Here is a 21,677-nt window from a genome sequence, read left to right as displayed (position 1 = left end):
GCCGGGGTCATCTGACCCCGGTGCTCTTTCCTGCCAAGGCAGGGGGTCGGACTAGATGATCTACCTAGGTCCCTTCTGACTCTAACTACTATGATACTATGATACTATGATCCGCCTCCTCCACCTTCTCCTGGGTCTTTCCTGTCCTTATCCTCCTCCTTCCACCCTCCTCTTCACTCCTGCGGGTGTTACTGCCTCTTCAGAGCCCGACCAGATGCTTACCCTGCTCTCAGAGCATTCTCCTTGCATCTCTGGTTCCCAGGCTTCCTTCTCCTCTTCCTCTGCCATCTTCTCTCTTCCCCTGGCTCTGTTCCCAGCTCCCGGATACTGCCCTGGCGGATTTACACCAATCCGATTTGCCTGTCGAGGTGGTAAAGCTGGGCAGAGCCAGATGGGGAGCTCCCGCCGCAGCGTGGACACCCTGATCTGTGAGGTCTGTGCCCCTGGTTGGGGATGCGTCCCAGGTGAGAATCCTTCCGATCCTCAGAAGTGCACCCAGGTGCAGACCTTGCACTGTTAGGTAGATCTAAGTGCAAACTGTACAGAAATTCAGGACAGCTATATCTGTCTAAAAATGGCTGACCAGATCTAAGTAACCCTATCTCCAAGACAGACTAACATGAATGGCACGTGCTCCCGATGGCTGGGGAGGCATGGCTACGCTGGCGGCGGCAGGAGCATGGTGGTGGCAGTCAGAGCCTGGTGGTGGGGAGCTCCCGCAGATGCCACTGGTACTGTTGGCAGCGAGGGGAGGGGCAGGTGAGTACTGACCACGGGTCAGAGACCACCCACAGGACCCACTGGCAGCGTCAGCAGCAGCCAGGGGTGATCATGACCACCCACAGACTGGCGGCAGGGTAACAAGCTGCAACCGCCCCGCAGGTGCTGCTGACAGTGTTGGCAGCACCTTTTTGGAGGGGGTGCACATGACCCCACATGCATCCCCTACGCATCATCCCTGCAGACTAATATAGATTGGGTTGGCCATTTTTACACTGATCCTGAATTTCTGAACAGTTCCAGCAGAGCCCCAGACCTGAGAAAGCCCAGCCACTGGTCCCACCTTTGGGGCTGTACTTTTCTTCCTTCCTGACTGGCACTGGGTTATTTTTAGCCCCTCTCTTCCACCCCCAGATGGACAATGCCCCCTGCTCCTGTGGGCCAGCCAGCCCCCCTTGAGCCCTGCAACCTCCCCCACATCCTGCTAGCCACTCATGGTGCTGGTTTTACTGGTGTTCATCAGTGCAAGGAGCCCAGCAAATAAGTTGGGGGGGGGTTGCTGGTTCAGTGGGGGTGCGGGTGTGGTCAGGGGGGAAATCAGGGGCATAAAAGTAGCCCCCTGTCTTGTGGGGTATGGAAGAGAGCTCCCATCCTTTCAAGACTAACTGTAGACTCTGTGAGTTCCCTTATTTCACAGATTTCGTAGACATTAGGGCTGGAAGGACCTTGGAAGATCACTGAATCCAGTCCCCTGACCCAGGGGCAGGAAGTCAGCTGGGGTCACAGGATCCCAGGAAGATAAACGTCCAACTGACTCTTAAAGGAGTCCAGAGTAGGTGGTTGCACCACCTCTGGCGGCAGTTTGTTCCAGGCCTTGGGGGCTCGGAGAGTAAAGAAGTTCTTCCTCATGTCCAGCCTGAAATAGTTTTGGAGGAGTTTGTGACTGTTTGACCTTGTCATCCCATGGGGCACTCTGGTGAACAGGCGTTCCCCCAGATCCTGATGTACACTCCTTATATACTTATAGGGAACCACCAGGCCCCCCCGAGCCTGCACTTTTCCAGGCTGAAGAGTCCCATAGCTCTCGGCCTCTCATCATAAGTTTTGTTTTCCTGCCCTTTGATCATGTGTGTGGCTCTCCTCTGGACTCTCTCAAGCTTCTCCACATCCTTTTTAAATTGTGGAGCCCAGAATTGGATGCAGTACTCCAGCTGTGGCCTCACCAACGCCGAGTACAGTGGGAGAATGACATCCTGAGATTTGCTAGAGAAACATCTATGGATGCAAACCAGAGTTTTGCTCACTTTGCTGGCTGCAACATCACATTGGTGGCTCATATTCATCTTGTGGTCAATCATGACCTCAAGTCCCTTTGGTGTGTGATTCCACCGAAACATCCCAGACCTCATCAACGCACACACAAATGACATGTACCCTCCCCCTGATCCATCCCACAGACTCTGCTAGCTCCCCCTGAGCCCCAAATGCCTCCTCCAACCTCCCCACAGATGTCACTTGCCCCACCAATTCCACGACCCCCAACCGGGGTGTCCCCCTCCGATTCCCCTAATCCCTCCCATGGACCCCACTTGCCCCCCTGATCCTCCCAGTAGTTCCAACCTGTCCCCCAATCCCCTCTGAAGATTCTGCCTGCCTCATCAATTCCCCCAATCCCCCCCACAGATGCCATTTGTTTCCCTGATCTCCACTGTAGTCTCTGTCTGCCCCAGTTCCCAACCCCCCAGACACTGCTTGCCCCCCCAATCCCACTTGCTCCCACAATCACCCCAACCCTCTCTGTCCCCCCTCCCCACTAGCTGTCCCCATCCTGACTTTAGATGGGGTGGCCATTTTCAACTCAGTCTAACCTCCCCCTAACCTACTGGAATGTCTGTTTGCACTAAGAATAAATATATGCAAACACATATCTAACTGTGTATATTAACTTGGTCTAATTTAATTTCCTTTTAGAGAGAGTTTTTTGACTTATTTACTTATCTATAAGAAGTATTTCTTTTCTTTTTTTAAAAAGATCATATCTTGCAATACAAACTATTACATTTCTAGAACATCTCTGCTGGGGAGAATAATGGTAAGGAATTTGAACAACAACTACTCAAGGTCATTTGGATTTTTCATTTGACCAATCTGAAAATGACGTTTCATGAAAACCAGAATTAAATATTTAATTTTACATTGGTTCACAGAAAATTTAATAATTTTGGTCATTTAAATGATTCAACATTCTTTTGCTGGAATTTCTGTTTTGCAGAAGAATTTAAAATTGACTTTGTCCTGATTGAGGATTAAAATAAAGATTTGTCATGTTTATTTTGCAAAATGTAATGGCTTGAAATATGTATCCTGGCCCCTCTGAAGCCAATGACAAAAAAACTCCCACTGACTTCAAGGTAGCCAAAAAAGCATCACCACTTTACAGCATATAAGGAAACTGCCATATGCAGACAGAGCCCCAACAGGAGCCTAATGATTTCTGAATTATTATATAATTTTCATTCAGACTCGATCTCAATTGTCAATGCTTCAGGCAGCAAGGTATTAATTCTGAGTAAATCAAAAGCAAATTTTGTATTAAAAAATAATGTAAATGTAAAAAATTAAAAACCAACACAAGAACATAAGTGAAACCTCTGTCTAGCTTGTAAAATAAAAGACTGAATTTCTATAGAAAAGCTGATTAGATAAAGGAAGGAGTCCAGAGTATTTGAACTATTGGAGGGAACAAGAACAATAGGATGTCCCAAGCTTTGCTACAAAGACACATGCAAGAGAGATACAAAAGTATTTGGAATCAATCCTGACCAATGGAAATTCTTGGCAAGTGATTGCAACAAGTGGCATCATAGTCTTCACTGCAGCATCAAGGTCCACGACAGAAACTGGCTCCAACAGCTTGAAGAGAAAAGAGCCTGCAGGAAGCAAGCAGCTCTCAAACTACCCAACTATGACATATACATTTGTAACCACTGCCACAGATGATGTAAATCTTGGATTGGACTATTCAGTCACATGAGAGATTGCAAACCATCTACATCATAGGTTGCAATATCCACTATCTCCCATAGATGAAACAATGCAAAAAAAAGAAGATTTGCACCTTATAGACTAACAACCAGAATGGCACAGCAACCTGGGGTACCTTGAGATCCTTTCAAAGGGTGTTGTGGGGTGCCACACAATGTTACTTTTACAAACATGGGATACTTGCAGATGTTAAAAACAAACAAACAAACTGCACTTTACTGAAACAAACAACATGTTACTTCAACCCAGCCCTGCAGTGTCTGTATATATCAGGTACTCCTTCCTTTATCTAATAGCTGATTCAATCAGCTATTAGATAAAAGCACCAAAAAAGCCCCACTAAAGTGTCCAATCTATACAGATTGTGGCAGGGCACTCCTTGTGCCAGCCACTTTAAGAGCCTGAAGCCAGCAACCGGCAGGTGTCCAATTAGGGCAGCCATTTTGGATTCAGGGCTGCCCATATAAAAAGGGCATTTTGCTGCTGGAATGGCAGGCAACAACATTGCCTGGTTGTGAGGCTTCATGGAACACCCTGTAGGTAAGGGAGGAGCTGCAGGGGATGGTCAGGAGGCTCCTGGTCCTGGGTATGACCTAAAACTGCACCTGTCAGGAGTGGGTGGCCTGGTGGGGCTCTCAGTGGCATGGGAGCCCCCAGGAAATGCTAGGCCACTTACCACCCCTGTGAAAGGCGGGTCAGAGTGCCTTAACCCCAGCTCCCACCTTTGGGTGGGTCAGGTGACACCGGAAGTAGTGGGGCCAGGCATGGCTATGGCCACCAGAGCCCACCCAAGGAGGGAAGCCCCGAGACCCTGAGTAGAGGGAGCGTTGTGGAGCCCCGAGTAGAGGGGAGAAGAAATAGAGAGCTGAGGGCCCAGTACACATACAGACCCTGAGTGTTACCCCAGCAGGGGCCTGAGTGTGCTTAGACCTAGTCGGGTAATGGGCTGGCCACTACCCCAGTGAGAGTCGCCGGAGAGACCCAACAGACGGTATATCTGCCACCCAAAGAATGGTCTAGCAAAGCCTATGGCCAAAGGGCGCCCGCTCCAAGAGGAAGCAAGGCTGCATAAGTTGTCGATGCGAGAAAGAGACCCTGTGAGAGAGGGTGGAGTGACTGAGGCCTGAGTGAGAGGCAGGCGGTATGAATGTGCGAGTGACTGAGGCCTGACGGCATGGCCTAAGCGTGCTCCGGCTGCAGGCCAGGGACACTGGAACATCTGGATGCCATCTGCGAGGCTTGGGCCACAGTGTATGGAAGGTACGGAGCCGGGGACACCCCCAAATATGGGGGTGCAGTAATGGGCAGCCTCCCACCTTATTTAACGGCATATTATTATTCCAACAAGGTGTGGCAGGGGAGCCAGGCAGGCACCATGCCCAGAGGCAGGTGAGGGGCTAGCTGCAGCTAGCGGGGATACCAACTTTGCCAGATGTTGGGTGAACTGCCTCTTCTGGCATGCACTGAGCTTGGCAGAGGAGCGTGCCAAGTTTAAAGTAAAGCGTAGTTCTTTGGTTTGTATTAACATCTACAAGCAGCCATGATTCACAAGATAAACCCAGTGATTTCAAATAGAAACCCAGAATTGTGGTCTTTGAGTTCCTTGCAACAGAAAAATGGCTGTATTATTCTTCTTCAGTCAAGAAAAAATAAAAGCTGGCATTTTCCAAAGGGTACTGCAAGTTTATCTATGCATACCTTGAGTCTAAAAAGGTTGGAGACCACTGGATTAACCAAAATAGATACAGATATATAGCAAAAGCTTTCATGAGCTGAAGTTCACTTCATCAGATACTGTGAAAAGATGTGCAAAACAGAGTACAAGAAGGACAGAGAAACTGAACAGACTGGATGATCCCCTATGTTACAGGATGAATGAACATCACTCTGGCATCAGGATGACATGGAAGCCTGGGGCAGAACACTTTAGTCTCTGTGGACACTCTGTCTCTGACTTGAGGTTAGATGTTTTCAGATGGCAAACTTTTGAAAACAGATGCGACCAGGAAATTTTGGCCAGAGTGTGCTGAGTATGGTTTAAACAAGGAATATGGATTCTTATTGTACTACCTGGGTATTATTCCTGCCAAAACTGTGTCCAGTTTATTCCATCTCCACAATGCCAGTGCCAAAAAATAACTTAACAACTATATGGGTGGTCAGAGACTAAAGCATGATCCCTGCCCAACATTCTCTGGAGTGTCTTTAGACAGGACCCTGAGTTTCTGGGAACATCTAAAGAAAATAACAGCAAAGGTCAAATCCTGAAACAACTTGCTAGCTAAGCTTGCTGGATCAACATGGGGAGCTGCAGCCACAATACTCCAGACTTCAGCTCTTGCCTTATCATACTTATGAGCAGAGTATTGTGCACCTGTCTGGCAAAGATCATCACATAAACATTTTGTTGACACAGCTGAATGCAACCATGAGTATCATAACTGAAACCCTCCACTCAACCTTCCTTGGCTTCCTGTCCTTGCAAATATCACTCCCCCACACATTTGTTGACTGAGGATGACTCAAAAGTTGGTAAAACCATCCATGCTGCACCTTACCTACCTAACCAATGACCTATTTAACCCACCCAAGGCCCACCTTCTTTCACAACACCCCTTATAAAGCAACCTCCCTGACCAGAATCTGTTTGGAGAAGCCCTCTGGATCAAGGAATGGGAATCACACGAGGTCACAAACAAGCTCTTTGTGAGAAACCCCACTTGTCAACAACATACTGGCCTTGAGCTATCACGGCGAGTAGTCCCTGCTAAACAGGTTCAAGACAGGCTAAGGCCCCTGTGCAGCCAACCTTTGTCACTGAGGCCTCAGTGCTAACCCACCGTGCATTTGTGGAGAGATGCAAACAATGCCACATATCACCAAGGAGTGCCTCCTCTACAAACTAAGAAGTGGATTAATAATTCTGAAAGAGAAGGCTATTGTTGGCTTTGTGGAATTGCATTTGCTAAATAAATAACCTGGGTTAACTTTGGTGCCTCCTCCTTTCTCTACCCACTTTTGTCTTTTGTATTTTAATTTCTCTCTCTCATACTCTGCTTTCTGCATGTCCTTTCACAGCATCTGATACAGTGAGCTGGGATTAAAGTACATCTGAGCAGTTAGTCAGCAAAGTGATCTCTCTTTATACCTCCTTTCTTACATGAAAAACCCTAACTGATATTTTGCAAATTGAAAGGTGGCAAACAAACAAGTGTACACTGCACAAATAATAAATATCTGCAGCATTGGACTGATCAGAGATTAGTAGAAAAAAAATTATGAGACAATTCTGTGGAAAAGCCAACTACTAGAAATGCACAAGGCTTCATAACAAATAATATTCCACTAGTTTGAACATTATTTAGAATGCTCAGAAATGGGATTTTATTTGCTTTAGAATATAAGTATTGAAAGGACTATTAATAATTACTTCAAAACAATGTTAAATATAATCATCAGCCCTCGACGCAGAGCAGACATTCTTTTTGTATAGTGCCAGAAACCTCCATAGAAAAGTTTTAAAGGCACTGACCATAGGTTGTGGCAAATATATGTGGGACAATAAGTAAATTCAAGCACTTCATAGAGTTTTAAAAGAAATCAGCAGGGTGACGGCAGCAACCTAAAAATGACAACAACAATGGCAAAACTCTGCTTCTTGATGACTGTTTAACTTAAAACTTCCATATGTAAAAAAGAAATACATTTATTGAGTTGCTAGAATTAAAAATCATTCTATGAAAAAGGCAGAAGATGGTGACTAGAAACTAACATTTTAGGCAAATCGCTTTAACTTGCCTTAGCTGTGCATTTATTCATTTGTTTCTTTATTCAAAGAAACAAATGAAACAACTTTTTTCTATGTAGTGTATTTTTAAATACTTTATCCTTATGATAGATTTAAGACTTTTTTTTAGCATTTATAGTGCACTGCCATGCTGACTATTAAAAATTCTGTGGCTTGTAGAAAGCATAATGCAGCATCTTACTCGTGAAATAACTGCTCTACCAAAAAAGCAGTCATAATTAAAACCCACCTCAAAGTCCATTCTGGGAACAGCAAGTGCATCAGAGAGCTGCTGCTGATAGCTTTGTCGAATTTGGGCTTCTCTCTGAAATTTAAAATTTAACTGATTACTGAAATTGTTTTATTGGTTGCTTAAAAAATCCAGACTATTAAAAACCATCATTACTATTGTTTCTTCTTTTTCTCCACTGAAGAAAATCTAAAAGATGTCCAAATTCTTAAATTAAAAATGTATAAATACATAAAGTTACTAGATTAGTGTCCCTAGGATAATTTGTCACCTTTTTGCTTATAACATTGAAGTGCAAGAAACTCTTTTACATGTTTAGCTAAATAATTCTACTACACACACCCATGTGCATGCACATGCATATACACTTTAGAGACCTGTATGCAAAAATTATTAAATTTTCCCTAACAAAAAAAATCTAACAATTCCCAACAAATTTAGATATGCACAAAGCTTATACGTGTGAAAATCGCTTATTTACAAGATCTTACTATTTTAATTACTGGATGTGTCAAGTGTTTGAAAACTGGAACTTATAATTTAAAATGTTAGTCATGTCATTTATTTATTAGATTTGTATGCCACTTTTCCCAAAAAAGCCTCAGGCTGGCTTACAATAAAACACAAAAATAATTTATTAAAGCAGCTTAAAAATTAAATAATAGATTGAGGTATATAAAACATTTCCCCCAAACAATATCCCAACTTAATCTTGCTTGCTGAATGGCTATCCAAATGAAAGCATATTACAGCACATTTTGAAGATGTCCAGGTTCGCACTCTGAGGAACCACATAGGGAGGGAGTTCCAGAGCTGAAGAGATACTACCAAAAATGGAATCCCACATTTTCATCAAGATAATGTGGTGAACAGATTGTATTTGCAGGAGATTGATCTTGGCTGAACCTAGGGATCAAGGTAGAACATAAGAGAGAAGGTAGTTTCTTTGGTATATAGGACCCAGACTGTTCAAAGCAGTGATTCTCAACCAGGGTGCCTTGAGATCTCTTCAATGTTAGCACTGTTTGGTTTGCAAACATGATTCACAGAAGATAAATTCACAAGAGATTTCAAACAGAAACACACAGTTGTAGTTTGAGTTGTTTGCAACAGAAAAATTGCTATTATTTCCCCGTAGTCAAAAAAAAGAGCGAAAACTAAAAGCTGACATCTTATGAGGGGTACCATAAGTCTATCCAGGGATTCAAGTCTAAAAAGGTTGAGAACCACTTATTTAGAGCCGTACAGGTCAAAACCAGTACCCTGAGTTGCACCTGAAAAGCTACTGGGAGCCAGGGTGTGTTCTGAAGCACTGAAGTAAGGTGCCCTCATAAGGTGAGATAACTTGGAAACTTGAAACTGGATATAATTCCTTTATGGATGGGTTTGCTCTGATTGTTCCTGTGGGCTTGTATGCAAATACTAGGATATAGGCTATAATTGTCTTTGTTAACTAATAGATAATATAGCATTTGCTTTGGAAGATAATCCATTGCTTAAATAACTGTAAAGATTTTGTAAACACATAAGAAAAAAAGGTAGGTTAAAATTTAGGTCTATCAATTTCACTGTGCTTTTACTTTAAAATCCTCATTATTACAGTACATTTTTAGTATCAAATGTTGTTCTATTATTTAGGAGGTTTCTGTAGACAGCTTCTTAGATGTTTATATGTAGAGGACAACATGGCCTGCTATTTGCCTGACAACAAATTTATGGAGAACCATTTTATATATTTGCAGTAGGAGTTTCCTTCATTTATTTATTGTCAGTACCTTTGATAAATAATAATACAAGATAAAATTAGTTCACAATCTAAACAAACGGAATAAATTCATGAGAATAGGTATCTTATAAATGTTATGCATATAACTGATTAATGGAGTTACTTTGTACCTTTTTATGAAAATCTTCAATGTCGTTCAGCCTGTCATTTATGTGTCTACAAAGATTTGAAGCATGCTCTTGTATTTTTTCTTCATATTGTGAACAAAGGACATTTTTGTAGATCAAAAAATCTTGCTGGAGGGAGTCAATCAGCTAAAAATTTAAAGACTGATGTTACATATACAACAAAGAATATTTTCTGCAATTCTTTCTACTGGTAATAAATAAGATAGCCTGAAAGCAATGTGCACCAGTTCTCATGATTTGTTCAAACATGGCAATAATTGGCCAAATTTGTTGACTCTTAAACCAAATTAAATACTTGCACATCTTTCTAAAAAGGAGGATTTTGGAAGAACTTCTTGCCAAAAAACAAGTTTTGTTTATACACGGCAAAATGTCATCATTTTTGCAGAACAAAACAAATCATAAAAAGAAATTATGTGATGTAGTGCCAATGTCACACTTGACATATCTGTAATATGTTCTTTTTGAGCATGGCATGATCATTCCTGATGGATGATAAAAAGCTAAGATTGGCATTCAGAGCAATAGGGTGTAGGCGTGAAAAGGCACTCACCTACTCAGCTCTATCAAAATAGTAGTCCTTCTGGGTATGACCAAAAGCAGAAATGTAGACCCCACACCATTAGGAAGCAGCTAATTTGGGGATTTAAGGGTAACTTTGTTTCACAGGGGAAGCAAGTGCTGAAAGTTGAGGTGTTGCCAGATTTTTAGGCACCCACACCGTTAGGAAGCAGCTAGTCTGGGGATTTGAGGGTCACAATTTTGGATGTGGGCAGGATTTAGACATCTAAATGCCATGTTAGGTACTTAAATAATTCTGTGGATCTGGGACTTAATCTCTCTGGAATTGGTTTTTATGCCACTAAGAGAATGTTGGGTGAGGCAAGTTATGCCCAATGCAATGCCTATACCTCCATACCAAATATAATATTATATAAATGGAAAGATAAAAAAGTAAAGAGAGAGAGAGAGAGAGAGAGAGAGATAAGGAAAAGCCTACTATTAAAGACAAGCCCAGTCAAGAGTTCTTAAGATATAGGCTCCTCTAAAGTCATACAATACTTTTGTTTTCCAAGGTAAACCTTTACCTTCTGTTTTAAAACTCGGAGAAGGAAGTAACCAACTGTCATACCACTTTTATTTTCATACATAATATTGTGCGAGTAAGGATATTGTCCTATTTTACAGTCCCCTTTCCCCTGTGTATTATGTACACAGTGTCAAATTCACAACAGGTGTTAACAGAGTTGGGCTAATCCCTTCCAGTGATAAATCATTAGACTCATGGCTACAGTCCTAGGAGAAAAAAAAAAAGACTTAGTGTCTGATGCTATTTCATCTAGTTGGCATCTGAGGAGCACCAAGCAACTTTTAAGCATGTAAGTATGATCCTATTTTGGTCTAAGAAACCGTTACTGCATCTATCTTGTAATTTCAGCTTAGACTTAAGCACCTAAATCACAAAAAATGGGGAAGAAGGACCTATCTATCTTTTGCCCAAAAGCTTAGTAATTGGCCAGGATTTGAGAACATGATTGCAGACCCTGTTCAGCCTGAGAGCATTTCCCACTTCCCAGAAAAGTGCTCTTACTTCCACGCAATGGGTAGGCAAAGGCTGATGGCATCCTATATTTCTTCAGACATTCTCCTGTTAGATGACTCATAGGTAGAATGGCATCTGGGCCTTAGACTATTTATTTACATATTTGTTGTTTGCCACGTTTAAACTTCTACTATTCTTTATACACTTGTTCAGAGTTTGTTTTTCCTTTTGTTGTTGGGGCTTTTTTGTTTTGTTTTTTACATAAGCATAACATTCTCTGATTAGGATAACAGGTTTTTCCAGCCCCTTACACAACTACTTCTTTTAATGGGAGTTATTAGCATATTCTATTAGGAGAACAAAGATTTGTGTAATTTAAATGGTAGTGTTAGAGTGGTGCTGTAATTTAAATGAAACATGCATGAGGGAAGAAGAAAAGTTAGATTAGATTTCCTAAATAGTTTAAAGAGTGCAAATTACTTTGACAGAGAATGCATTCTCCAACAAAACAGAGAATACCTTGACAGATATCTGAGAAACTATCTAACCTGTACTAAAGTTTGTGTAGTATTAGTCAGCTCCTTTAGTTCAGCTACTTCTGTGATATCTGTTTGAGTAGCATGGTCTGTGACAAAATAGCCTATTTTTAAGTCATCTGAAATGGAAGGCCTGAAAAAAAAAAAAACAACAAAAATTATTGAATATCGGTTACTAATTAACTTGTGTTCTTAATTAACAAACTGCCCTTAAGACCTGAATAGCTAACCAGCAACGATTAGCCAAAATATATTTCTTATTGCTTCTCTTAATGTACTTCTTTTAGAGAGATGGGTAATATTTGAAAGATCAGAATAAGAAGTGTGCTTACAGTCTCCATTGCCTATGTTTGTTTCCACAAAGGGAAATTTTCTAGTCATATATGCAAACTAAAATATTAGGTTTGTTCTGAAATGTAAGCCCTTAAAAGAGAACACACAACAGGGGAGAATGTATTTTGTGACTAATTATACTTGTGTATATATATATCATTTCTTTAAAATAATTATCAATCCAAGAGATACTAAATTTTAGAGCTGGGCATACTGGATTTTCTATTGATTGGTCACTGGGATAACAAACATAAAACATCTCAATGTATTGCATCTCAGAAAAGCCAAAAACCCAGCATCAAGGCACATGAGAGGTAACTGCTGCCTTCTATACAAACGGCTAACTACCATTTAAAAAAATTCCTAGGTGCACCAACTAATTTCCATGTCTAAATTGAGACTGAAAACTGGTATCTCATTTCATTTTCTTTTTAAATGCCATACAACTATAACAATAAACTATGCTTTCCTGTGCCATTCTTGGCCAAATTCCTCCTTTGACCTCACTCAGGTTGACTCAAACCTCTCAGAAATAGTGCATCTGGCTAGTTAGGCTAAACTTGAGGGGGAAAAATACAAAGTTTTGACAACACCCCCCTTAAAATATTAAGAGAGTATGGAGGGAAGATCAAGCTGAGATTTCACTTGCCACAGGACAGACACATCAGGTTAAACTTAAAGTTAAGGCGTCTACTCTTAACCGTAAAGCAGTTGGCAAAATGTGTTTTACACTGAGCTTGACCCTGCCAGCCCCTTCGTTAGGTGAAACAATGCTAGTGGACTAGAACGCTTTCAAAAGCTGCTCCACCATGAAACCCTCTGAAATACTCTGAATGCCAGTGTTATCATATCAAGAATTTTGATCTGTGATTTACAGATTACTGATAGATCACCAGGGACCTATGTGGCTAGTTCGTGCCTAGCACTATTTTCATGTTTGATAGCCAGAAACTCTATGTCTAATCCCAGATCTGTTACTGACTCATTTGACCACTGACAATTATAGTTTTCTCAGTCCCCACGTGATAGGAAGTTAAAACTCTGCTTCTGAACACAGCTCTGCCACTGACTCAGTGTCTAACCTGAAGCAAGTCAATTAACCTTTCTGGCTGCATCCATACAAGTATGGATATACAGTTTGTGATGCCTACATATGCAAAGTGTGGCACTCTCCGCGTTGCTACCTTGCAGCATGGGGGGTTGGGTTGACCCCAGGAAATCCTGGGGTCAACAAAACCCATACCTTAAAAAAATGGAGTGGCACACATGGTGGTAGCACACACTGCTCAAAACCAGAGCCTGGCCTGCCAGAGCCATGTTCCAGCTGCTGGCGAGGCTCCCTGCTGCAGGAGTGCCATGGCTGCAGCTCCCTGAACCCCCTGGAATCCATCTGCAGCCTCACGTGGGGTAACCTGCTGTACACGAGAGGGTGCAAAACACAGGCATTCCCCAGGGACACATAGCAGCAGCACAAGGTGCGCTGCTGCTTCTTGTCTGCAGAGAAACAAACAGGGACACACGGCCTCTGTCTACTTTTTCATATCTGTAAAATGGGGCTACTTAGTCCTTAAATCCAACCATCCCGGGGGGTTAAGTGTACTAATTAAATATACCTTTGGAATAAATTTGATTCATCTGGTTAAGAACTCATTTCAAAACAAAACACTTCAAGAATATTTGTTCACTTTTACTCATTCAAAATGGGTGCCTGTTGAAACAGATATTCTTGCATTAAGCAGGAAGTGAGTCTTCAGAGTAGTATAAAATCTTGTTTTTATTTATACACTAATTCTTCAGGCTCAGCCATGACTCTTCATGACTACAGAAATTAGTAGAGTAACAATGGGTGGGCAAGTGAGGCATGAGTCCCAGGCACTGCCTAAGGGCAGCAGAATGAGCTAGAGGGGCACTTCATCCTCCTATTCCCAGCTCCTACAGCCCCCCCTGCACCCTTCACTTTCCCTTTAGTCACTCCAGATTCAAGATCAGCAGCGGAGAGGACAGAGCAGCAATGGCAGCGTATGGTGGGGAAGCAGTAGCAGCCAGAGGTTTGCTGCTGTTGAGGATGGGGTGAATGTAATCTATTTTTGCTTCCAAAAACTAGGTGTTTAAATGGCTGTTCATCATGCATATCAGTGGCAAAAAAGGAAGCAACATCTGCCCATTTCAGCAGTGAACCCCTGGCCTCCTTTCCCACACCATGAGCTGCCACCACCCAGGGTAAAGTACAGGCCAGTTCTGACTCTGACAAGAAAACACATTAGCCCTTAGTGTGTGCTGATAGAACTGAAGGCTTTGAACGGTATTTTCAAAGATTAACTAAATAGCTTATATGCAGAACTCCCTTTGATTTCAGGGTAAATTAGATGTCTGGTGGCTAAGAACCAGTACAAGACTTAGGAACCCATTAGGCATTACAGCACCTAACTTTACATTCCTGGCCATGAGTGAAACCCAAAACCCTGTGTTAAGCACTTAAGCTCTCTATACCAGTGATTCTCAGCCAAGATGGTGTGGCAGCCTGGGGTGCCTTGAAACCCTGTCAAGGGTGCCACACAGTGTTAGCACCAGTGTGTGCACAATGATTCACAAGATAAACCCAGAGATTTCAACTAGGAATCCATAGTATTAAATGCATTCTGACCTATTGTGTCTTCCTGAGATCTCGGCAATTAAAAAAAATTGCTCTACAATTTTTCTATAATAAAAATAAATGAGTGAAAATTAAAAGCTGGCATTTTCCAAGGGATGTCTTGAGTCTAAAAATGTTGAGGACCACTGCTCTATACACAGTGGGTAGAATTAAGTATCTTAGAAAGCATTTGTTTAGAACAGTAATTCTCAGTCATAGAATCATAGAAGTTGGGATGGAAGGGACCTTATAGATCTTCAAGTCCGACCCACTGCCAGGGCAGGGGAAAAAAAAAAAAACGGCTCAAATGATTCCAGCTAGGTAGGCATCAAGCCTCTTCTTAAATACCCCCAGGGTAGGAGCCAGCACCACTTCCCTTGGAAGTTGGTTCCAGATCCTAGCCGCCCTGTTCAGTTCTTACGGATGTCTAAACTAAACCTACTCTCCAACAACTTGTGGCCGTTATTCCTTGTTATATTCTCCCAAACCCTTCTGGTCCCCCCTAGTGAGTTTATAGATGGTCACAAGGTTGCCCCTCAGCCTTCTCTTGTGAAGGCTGAACAGGTTCAGGTCCCGTAGTCTTTCATTGTAGGGTCTGCCCTGTGGTCCCCGGATCATGCGGGTGGCCCTCCTCTGGACCCTCTTAATGTTGTCCACATCCCTCCTGAAATGGGGCGCATAGAACTGGACACAGTACCCCAGCTGTGGCCTGACCAGCGTTGCATAGAGGGGGAGGATCACCTCCTTGCCCCTGCTAGAGATGCACCTGTGGATGCACAACAAGGTGCAGTTAGCCCTTCCAACCGTGACCTCGCATTGTCAGCTCATGTTCATTTTGGAGTCAATAATGACTCCAAGATCCCTTTCTGCCTCCATGCTCTCAAGAAGGGAGTTTCCCATCCTGTAAATGTGCTGCTGGTTACTACTACCCAAGTGCAGCACCCTGCACTTGTCAGTGTTGAAGCGCATCTTGTTTTTGCTAGCCCACCCCTGTAACCCATCCAAGTCTTGCTGCAGCCTTTCCCTCCCTCCTAGCTTGCTCACCTTACCCCAAATTTTGGTATCATCAGTGAATTTAAACAGGGTGCTTTTCACCCTGTCGTCCAAATTGCTAATAAAGAGATTGAACAGCGCAGGCCCAAGGACCGAGCCCTGGGGACTCCACTGCCCACTTCTCCCCAGGTCAAATATGACCCATCCCCTACCACCCTCTGAGTGCAACCCTTCAGCCAATCTGCAATCCATCCGGCTGTGTAGGCATCAGTGCCACAGTCGCCCAATTTTTTAATGAGGATGGGGTGGGAGACGGTGTCAAAGACCTTGCTGAAGTCCAGAAAGACTACATCCAAGGCAACACCTGCATCCAAGGCTTTTGTGAACTTATCATAAAAGGCAATCAGGTTGGTCTGACATGACCTGCCCCTAAAACCGTGCTGATTGCCCTTGAACATCATCCCTGAAGCCGGCCCATCACAGATGTGCTCCATGATGATCTTCTCAAAGAGTTTCCCTAGGATTAAGGTAAGACTGATGGGCCTATAGTAGTCAAGGTGCTTTGAGAGCCTTTCAAGGGTACCATGGGGTGCCATGCAATATTAGCACTATGAGATATAAAAATGCGATTCACAAGATAAACCCAGAGATTTAAAATAAGAATCCATAATCATAAAAGCATTCTGACCTACTGTGGCCTTTCTAAGTTCTTTGCAACAGAAGAATTGCTCTCTTATTTTTCTGTAGTCAACAAACAAGTAAAAATTAAAAGCTAACATTTTGCTAGGAGTCTTAAGCATAAAAAGGTCGAGAATCACTGATGCAGAACCACTCTTACTCTTCAAACTTACCTTGTTTACAAAAGACCTATCAAGGCTCAACCTAACAATCAGTTTGCAAAGCCAGAAACATGAACGATTTGAAGCCCAGTTCCTTTCTGCTATTTTTCTACTATGTCAATAAACCTAGATCAACAACTTAGATTCTCAAGGACATAAGTCCCCTCATCAAGAACTTTAAACTAACAGGCTGGTTTCTGGTACTGGCCCAGCCCCGTTCGCTACTGTGCTCGCCTACCAGGAAAGCAGAGTTGCTGCCCCAGAGTTTTCCGAATGCAAAATAAGCAAGCAGATGCAGCTGCCGTATCAGAAGAATGCTGTTTATTTTAACTAAACGGTATCAAAGACGATGGCAGGGGAACGGAAAGAGAGCAGCACACACCTTTAAAGGAAGACATCTGAGAAGAACAGGAAGAGAGAGGCAGAGAGACTGACAGCCCCTAGAGAGAAGCTCCTGAGGGCCCCTGGAGGGCTCAGGACGTAGCTTCCCAAACGCTTCCTCAGCATGACCCCACCTCTGGCCCCATCTCCCCACCTACAGCCCCCCATCCACTCATGCTGCAGCTGCATTTGGGGTTGTGACCAACAGCCTGGGAACTGCTGACTTAGGAACAGGCACGACCCCACACCGCAAGGGCCTCTCCCATTGCTCAGCACATTCAGGCCCGGGACGCCGCCCTGCACCAGCCGCGGCGGGAGGCGGGACTCGCGCGGGGGGCGGGGGGCAGGTGGGCTCGGTACCGGGCCGCAGCCTCCAGCTCCTCCAGGCAGCAGGGCAGCGCCAGGAGCTCCAGGGTCTGCTCGGACGGGCAGAGCTCCGGCCCCAGCCCCGGCCAGGCCCCGCGTCCGAAGGACAGGGCGCTCATGGCGGGCGCGCGGTGGGCACGGCCGCTGCCATGGCAACCAGCGCTGCCATCGCTCCGCAGGAGGCAGCGGAGCGGAAATGACGTTGCACAGCAACCCACCTTCTGCTCCCGGCGCCTGGCGGTGGCCCCGCCCCCAGGAGCTGTAGCTAGAACGGCAGGGACTGGGGGCAGCGTGGCTGCGCGCGTCCGGGCGGCTCGCAGGGGCTGCTCCGCGGTACAAGCCGCAGTGACAGCGGAGCAGCCCGGTCGTCTGCCACGCACCAACCGTATGAGCGCCCTTAGCCAACTCCCAGCCGCCGCCCTGCCCGCCCCAGCAAACCCCGCACGTGCCGCGCGCTCCCCACCGCTCCCGGGAGCCCTCTCCAGCCTTTACAGCCGAAACACGTCGCGGCAGTGCCGACCCCGAGCCCGTCCTAAACCCTTCTACTTCCGCGGGCAGCACCAGCCCGGCCTTGGGCCCACTCCCTGCGGAGAGTGGGCGGGATGAGCAGGCCCAAAGGCTGCCGATACAGGCGGCGCGCGCAGGCCAGAGAGTGGATGCTAGGAGCATAACCCACCAGCCTTGCCCTTCTCTGGCCTTGGAAAATCAGGGCTGAGAGGGAGGATTGCAGCGAACAAGCAGGGATGGAAGAATCTGGGGAAAATATGGAAGGGGAAGACAAACGATGGGTTGCTGCAGTGTTAAAGGAAACAGCCCAGCAGGTGTCCCAGGGTAAGCAGCAGCCAGACCTAGGAACAGAAAACCGGGAGGAGCAGGTGTAGGATACGCTGAGCAGGGCGGCTGGACTTGGAGCCTTTATACGCTCTGGGAGTTCCTGTGCCAGGTGCCACATGAGCCGGTCACACTGGGGGCCTTGTAACAATTCTCAAATTGTCTGATAAAAATGACAAGTTAAAAACCCCAAATAAAAGTGTTTTTCTGTGATTAAAATGAAATGCTACTATACATACAGGTATCAGTTAAACAGGACTGTTTTATTGATATGCATACATTTTTAAAGCATTTTGGAAGCGTACCAGGGCCTCAGTCACTATAATGAAATAACTTCTTAATACCTGCGAATTTTGGCATTTGATTTTAGGTTTTTCATCATGGAAAATGAATGCTCCTTTGCTCACCAAGACGCAGGTACACATCACTAATCCATATATCATACACACAATGACATTTTATTTATATATGTGTATGTGTAGGTCTGTGTGTGTAATAATTATGCATATATACACACACCCCACCTACACATAGGTAAGTTCCTAACTTGGATGGCATGGTATACATGTGTCCTTGGGGTACCTGGGATACTTGGGGGGGAATGTTAAGGTGAGAGAGAAAGAGTTAAAGTGTAGGGAGTGAAAGTTGCCAGAACTGAGATTAGAACTGGTAGACTAGAGAGAAGCTGACAGGAACTGAGGCTTGGGGTTACTTAAGGTAGATTGGGGCTGGAAACAGGCAGACAGCTGAGATGTTGCGGGGGGGCAGATAAGTGGTGGAAAGGGGGAGACAGCCAGGAAAAAAAGAGAGGCAGAAATGTGGTTGCTCAGGGGAAAAGGAAAAGCAGTAGGGATAAGACAGTAGCAAAGAAACGGGGTTTGGAGGCAGAGAGGAGCTCAGGACAGGTGTTGGAGGTGGCAGAGAGCCAGAAGCAGAAGGGGGAGAAATAAGACAGAAGTTAGGGGAGCAGAGATTGGAGCAGGACCAAATCATAGTAAAGCAAAACCCAACTTAGGGGTCCAAATAACTGTTTTTATTAAACAGAAAACACATTACACAGCCCCATGAAGTTATTGGTTCACACACACAGGCAGCAGGAGAAAGGCTCAGTGGAAGGTTTGGAGTCCAGGTGGGGAAGAGAAGCAGAGTCCGAGTTCTTGGTTGAAGAGTGGGTGGGGGGGTAATAGCTACCTATCCAGGCTGGAAAGGGATCCTTGTCCAGTAGGTGTTGTTCAGAGCAGGGTCGCCATGGTGGATTGGTGGTATGGCATGGTGCTGGTCCTGATGGAGAGAACATCACAAGGAGTCAGTTGTCACTACCCTTTTTATGGGGCAGACTACCTACCTCTGATCTCCTATGGGGAGGTCAGTCCTGTTCCAGATGGCTCCAGGTGTTCTTACCGAGCATGTGCAGCCTTGGCACAATGGTGGGTTGCTTCATCTTTTGTTTCTTGAATGCTGAGGGTAGTTCCAAGGGCTGGGTCATTGATCCAGGTATTGGTGTTGATGGTTTGGTCATTCAGAAGGAGCTATTTTTAGACCTACTGCCATGGTCTTTCAAATACCCTCATTCATCCCCATTCATTCAGGAACCAAGTTACATAGGAGGGGTAGGTGTGAATCATGGGTTACACAACTGGGCCTGGGGATAGGATGGAGACTTGACAAACAAAAGGGAAACTTGACGTGACTTATGCTAACTTACATATGTAGGCCTAAATCATATAGTACCAGTAAAACAGTAATATGGAACAGTAAAAATCAATATAAACATAATAATTATACGATATAAGGGAGGAGAAAAAACAAAACAAATGCAGCTTGTTACCAAAATAAAATGCTGAAGCTTATCCCATGTCTTAGCTCACATATACTTATCTATAGGGAATAGAGAGGGAAAGAAATAGTCAGAAATGGTTGGGGAAGGGGAGGGAATGCATTTTAAAAGAAAAAAAAATGGGTTTTTGCTACAATACCAACCTCTGGCTTCTTTACTATTCATTCCATCCAGGAAGAGCACACACCAACTGCAGATGCTTTCTCAGCCTTATGAAGGGTTTTGAAACCTGAAAGCTCGCTAAGACATTTTTTTCCAACTACTCAGTTGGTCTAATAAAAGATACCAGGTTTACCCAAAGAACCTTGTCTACCAAGGACAGTTATATACCTTCCTTGACTTCTCAGGCCAGAGCATGATTTACTGATCTGGTTATATGATAATACTGACTATCCATGCAGGTGGAAGTAAACAAGAGTGAAGGTGCCAGTCTACCCTTCGTTCTGCCTGACTTGAGTCATAGCTTACTACCTGTCTCCACAGAATGATTGTGATTTATATAGTGCTCTGTGTTTATATATCTGGAAATATTAAAGAAAGAGATTCTAGGCAGCATACTTTTATGTGCAGTGGTGAGAACTTCTGCTTTGCTTGTCGGTTAAGGAAAATATAAGGATTTGGTACCAGGATTTCCCAAGTTAATAATGGACAAAATATTCCTATGTCAATTCAGCATTTAATGCAATTCTCATCAAAATGCCATGTTACCAGAAACTTTGGATGTATACACTGTTGCATTTTTACTTCAGCAGCTACTGTACGTTCTAGGTGTTTATCAGGGGTGTGCTAAACAGGCCATATTCAATTCAGATTCGGCCCGAATTGGGGACAGTGATTCAATTCATTGATTTGGATCACTGTCCCCGATTTCATTCGGCCAAATCTGAAGATTCCATGCTGATTCAGAGAATCAGCTATTCGGCCATAGACACGGCTTGAAATGTTTTTTCTACATACCTCAAAGCACTACGTGTGGCTCATGAATGCTGTGACGGTGGGCTGGATGAAGCATCCCATGGGGGGGGGGGCGGGCCTTCCGCGTGCTTGGCGGTGAACCCAGAAGTGGACCGGGTGTACTTCTGGTCCACTTCCGGGTCTGTCAGGGGGCATGCTGGAGGGGCCTCCTGGCTCTGCGATCAGCCATGGGGGTGCCCCCTCCCCAGACCCAAGAGGCAGGCACCAGTCACTGAACCAGGGGAGAGGTGCACGGTGGGTCCCTCCTGCATGCTCCCTGGTGGACCCGGAAGTGCTTCTGGTCCGCTTCCGCGTCTGCTGCTGAGTGCACTGGGGAGTCCCCCACGCTCCTATAGGACACTCCATCTGCCCCAGCACCACAGCATTCACAAGCCGCCTGGTACCTCAAGGTATGTAGAAAAAACATTTAAAGCTGCGTCTATGTCCAAATCTCCAAACGATTCCAAATCTCTCTGAAATGATTTGGAGGGTTCCAATTTGATTCAGAGAGATTAAAGGGTCTCCTGATTCGATTTGGATTTGGAGATTTGGCGACCGAATAGAGCCGAACCTCTGCCAAATCAAATTGGGGACCAAAGCTTCGTACAACCATAGTATTTATTTTCCCCTATTTTCCTTCAATGTATATATAAATAGATAGTGGTCTACTAGTGGAATTGTATTTCTGACTGTAAATGGCTACCTTTCCATCTTCT

At 44.4% G+C, this 21,677-nt stretch overlaps 1 protein-coding gene across 3 annotated transcripts in view; it reads right to left on the bottom strand.

Moving 5' to 3' along the window:
• Positions 1 to 17,510, bottom strand: part of CUNH10orf67 (chromosome unknown C10orf67 homolog) — an 86,636-nt gene extending 69,126 nt beyond the window's left edge. For 2 of the 3 annotated variants that reach the window (XM_019532049.1, XM_019532058.1), the window contains exons 1-4: positions 17,334 to 17,510; positions 11,808 to 11,928; positions 9,699 to 9,842; positions 7,803 to 7,877 (exon numbers count right to left, since the gene is read on the bottom strand). In XM_019532049.1, the coding sequence (XP_019387594.1) occupies positions 7,803 to 7,877; positions 9,699 to 9,842; positions 11,808 to 11,928; positions 17,334 to 17,458 (465 nt within the window). In that variant the 5' untranslated portion in view covers positions 17,459 to 17,510. The remainder of the gene's footprint in view (positions 1 to 7,802; positions 7,878 to 9,698; positions 9,843 to 11,807; positions 11,929 to 17,333) is intronic. The other variant, XM_019532067.1, reaches the window with a different exon arrangement.
• Positions 17,511 to 21,677: the final 4,167 nt, after the last annotated feature.

Source organism: Crocodylus porosus, unplaced genomic scaffold, assembly GCF_001723895.1.
Source record: "Crocodylus porosus isolate Cpor-Errol unplaced genomic scaffold, CroPor_comp1, whole genome shotgun sequence".
NCBI lineage: Eukaryota > Metazoa > Chordata > Crocodylia > Crocodylidae > Crocodylus > Crocodylus porosus.
The sequence above is the reverse complement of the archived record's forward strand: the minus strand, read 5'-3'. Positions and strand labels throughout refer to the sequence as shown.